Source organism: Miscanthus floridulus, chromosome 12 (assembly GCF_019320115.1).
Source record: "Miscanthus floridulus cultivar M001 chromosome 12, ASM1932011v1, whole genome shotgun sequence".
NCBI lineage: Eukaryota > Viridiplantae > Streptophyta > Magnoliopsida > Poales > Poaceae > Miscanthus > Miscanthus floridulus.
The window spans coordinates 45,371,174-45,374,817 of record NC_089591.1 but is presented as its reverse complement, the minus strand read 5'-3'; the positions used below and the strand labels follow the sequence as shown (position 1 = coordinate 45,374,817).

Here is a 3,644-nt window from a genome sequence, read left to right as displayed (position 1 = left end):
TGATCCGACATACATATAATATATAGGGTAAAGTCCAATTTACAACCTTGAACTCTCGTCAAAGTCCGGATTTCAACCTCGAACTCTAAAACCGAATAACTTTGGCCCTCAAACTCTTGAAACCGTTCAATTTTCAACCCTGGGCTGGTTTCCGGATGGTTTTGGTGTATGAACAGTAACTTTGATATTTTCGGGCTGCGCCGCAATTTTATATTATTTTTTTGAGCATCTTAACGTTCTCAAATGAAAAACTCAAAACTACAAAGTTGTAGATCTCATTGAAAACTATAACTTTGATATAAAATTTATTTTCATTTAACTCCATACAAATAATATATTAGTGCTCTAATGCGGCAAGCGCTAGTAGGCGATTATTATGGTGCTGAAATTTTATATTATTTTTTCGAGCATCTTACTGTCCTCAAATGAAAAAAAAATTAAAACTATAAAGTTGTAGATCTTATCGAGGTCTACAATTTACATATAAAAATTATCTTCATCCGACATCCTATTGAAGGATTTTCTATTTTTTGAAATTTGAGTCTCGTCACGCCACAGTATTGTTTTGTCGCGTGACGAGACTCAAATTTCAAAAAATAGAAAACCCTTCAATACGATGTCGGATGAAGATAATTTTTATATGTAAATTATAGACTTCGATGAGATCTACAACCTTGTAGTTTTAATTTTTTTCATTTGAGGACAGTAAGATGCTCGAAAAAATAATATAAAATTTCAGCACCATAACAATCGTCTACTCGCGCTTGCCGCATTAGAGCACTAATATATTATTTGTATGAAGTTAAATGAAAATACTTTTTATACCAAAGTTGAGATCTATAACTTTGTAGTTTTGAGTTTTTTCATTTGAGGATGTTAAGATGCTCAAAAAAATAATATAAAATTTCAGCGCCGCCCGAAAATATCAAAAGTTACTGTTCATACACCAAACCGCCCGGAAACCAGCCTAGGGTTGGAAATTGAACGGTTTCAAGAATTTAAGGGCCAAAGTTATCCGGTTTTGGAGTTCGAGGTTGAAATCCGGACTTTGACAAGAGTTTGTAAATTGGACTTTACCCATATATATATATATATATATATATATATGTATATATATATATATACATATATATGTATATATATATCTATATATATATATATGTATATATATATATGGCTATCTACCTGCCCAGGTGAACCATCTCTCCTAGAAAGAAGGACGAACAGAATATTGTTAGGACGAAGCTGAGTGGAGTCCAAGCGGTGAGGAAGACAGGCCCCCTCATCTCCATGCACCATGCTTGGAGATAGTAGTTCACTCCAGCCACCGCAAACCCCTAGCCCATTGATTTGTTTGGTCCATGCATACAAACGGGCAAATCAGTATTCTTAACATTATATTGTCGCTTTTAGAAATGGGTGGTGCAAATAAATATAGTGCGTATAGCTAGGACTGCTCAATAAAAATGCAATAAGAGCCCTGTTTGGCGATGATGCGTTTGTTAGTTATGTAGTGAACATTCTACATGAGGAAAACGGGGCAACAAAATTCAAAATCTTATTCAACAGCTTCAGAATCCTTCCAATGGAAACCCTGAAAATTCTTAACCTAGGTCAGCAATTTTATTAATCTAACTAGTGTAACGAGTTCTAAATAAATCCTGTGCTAGACTAGATGAGGATCTGGTACCAGTTTACTAGTTAGAAAGAACAAAAAATACACCGGCCTGAACTAGTAATTAACTCATCATATGCAAAAATTTACCGAGTAAAAGATCGCGAGCAAGCCGATGTCTAGCCGGAGCTTCCACATCGAGAAGTCCCTCTCAGCTACCACTGCGGCTAAGAACGATTGCACCACGCTGAACAAGCATTGTGTCACCATCACAAGCATCTTGTTCGGAAACTCCTTGAGCACAGGCGGCCTATATGGATGGAGTGTATATGGCGGACACAGATATATAGCGTAAGGTAATAAGTAAAATTAAAATACTAGAACATTTACGTATATATATAGTTCTGATTTGCAGATGTTGATGAGACCTGCAGGATGAGCCAGAGGACATATGCCAGGGCACCGACCACGGCGACGAACGTCCCTTTGATCCACGCGGCTCCCATCAACGTTTTCGCCGAGGAGGCATGGGTGGGAACAGCGAAGGCATGGTGATGGTTGACGGCGCTTAGCAACTCCCCGGTGTAGAAGGCAATGACAAAGACGCCGGCAAGACAGAGCGCCACGCCAGTCAGCTTGGCTATGCCCGATGGGCTCCTCAGCTTCACTTCCTCCATCCTGCGTGCGCCATATATATATATAGTTAACAACCAAAGCATATATATAAAAAAAATCACTACTCCATAGATATTGCATATATACTTAATTCGATGATTTATAATGTCAGTTAGGCACCTTAATAGAAGCGCCAAGCAGAAAGTAATCACGGGAATGGAGTTGGTTGATGCTGCTACCACCGTTGCTGATGTCAACTTCAGGCTCACGTTGTACAGGGTGCCGCTGACTGTAATCCTGGAAACCGACGAACCAATCCAACAGCAATTCGATCTCAAATTCCTCCTTCAGCTCCGGAGGGAAATCAATCGTTCAATGAACCTAAGTAAATTACTCAACAAAACTATATGCATATGCTTAGCTTAGGTACCCGATCAAGGCGCACACGAAGATCTTGAAGAGCAGTGCGGACGACATGGATCTTGCATTTCTCCTGCTAGAAATTAAACAGATCATCTCTATATCATTTTGAGGTGATGAACACTGTTGACCAGACCACGTGATTTTGCTTGTTTTCCTAGCTTTTAGTCAGTCAGCGGCCAGCGGGTGATCGAGTTACCTCTCGAGAAGGACTGCAATTGGCAGCAAGAGAAGAGACGCGGCTATCTGGCGGTAGAAGATGAAGACGAAGCTGTTCAATCCGTGGTCTATTGCGGCCTTGTTGATAACGAACATGCCTGCGAAGATCACCCGTATGATGATGGCGACTATGTAAGGCTTTGTCCAGTGGTCCATATCGACCTAGTTTCTAGATAATCTGCGCTTACACAGCTAGAGACTTATATTAGAGGGCTTAAAATGTGTTTCTGATACTTTTGTTCTATATATATAGCTGCCGAATTCTCATAAAACTTTTGATAGGATCCGAAATATTAATAAAATATAATGCTATCATTGCAAAGTGCATTCATCATAATGTGAAAAGCAAAGCATTCTGTATCAACGCGCACTTCCCTTAGGACCCACAGCCATATATATAACAAATATGACATATCTCTATTTTATCTTTATCCTCTCTAAGAGCAATTCCATGAGATTCTCTATATTCTTCCTAGCTACTAAGAAACCCTACAACAACTTTTTTATTTGGCTATCCATAGTCATCTTCTATTATGGATTTCTCACTAGCTATAAAGATAGAAAACGAGAATAACTTTATAGAGTGCACACAAGATATAGAAAAAAAATATTGGAGAATGGAAAAATATAGAAAGCGTTTTTATAGAAATGACTCTCCAAATGATGATTTAGAGAGTAAACTTTAGAAAGACTCTTGGAGATGCTCTAATAACTTTTCATCCTCAGTAAACTCTAGCACTCCTTCGGCCTTTTAAAGAGTACAATTCTAGGTTTG

At 38.4% G+C, this 3,644-nt stretch overlaps 1 protein-coding gene across 1 annotated transcript; it reads right to left on the bottom strand.

The window, feature by feature from the left end:
- Nucleotides 1-1,181: 1,181 nt before the first annotated feature.
- LOC136498234 (WAT1-related protein At5g64700-like) lies at nucleotides 1,182-3,051 on the bottom strand. The gene is made up of 6 exons (XM_066494180.1): nucleotides 2,850-3,051; nucleotides 2,661-2,726; nucleotides 2,411-2,527; nucleotides 2,042-2,293; nucleotides 1,766-1,922; nucleotides 1,182-1,337 (listed from the first exon to the last, which is right to left on the bottom strand). The coding sequence occupies exons 1-6, from the start codon at nucleotides 3,023-3,025 to the stop codon at nucleotides 1,182-1,184; spliced, it is 924 nt and encodes a 307-aa protein (XP_066350277.1). The 5' UTR covers nucleotides 3,026-3,051.
- Between the last annotated feature and the right edge of the window lie 593 nt (nucleotides 3,052-3,644).

Bases quoted from the DNA above. Each gene is read 5' to 3' on its own strand.
- LOC136498234 (XM_066494180.1), bottom strand. From the start codon at position 3,025: ATGGACCACTGGACAAAGCCTTACATAGTCGCCATCATCATACGGGTG. The intron at 2,528-2,660 runs GTACCTAAGCTA...GTCGGTTTCCAG, and splicing joins TTCGTGTGCGCCTTGATCGG to GATTACAGTCAGCGGCACCC. The intron at 1,338-1,765 runs GTAAATTTTTGC...TCAATGGGCTAG, and splicing joins TGCTCGCGATCTTTTACTCG to GGGTTTGCGGTGGCTGGAGT.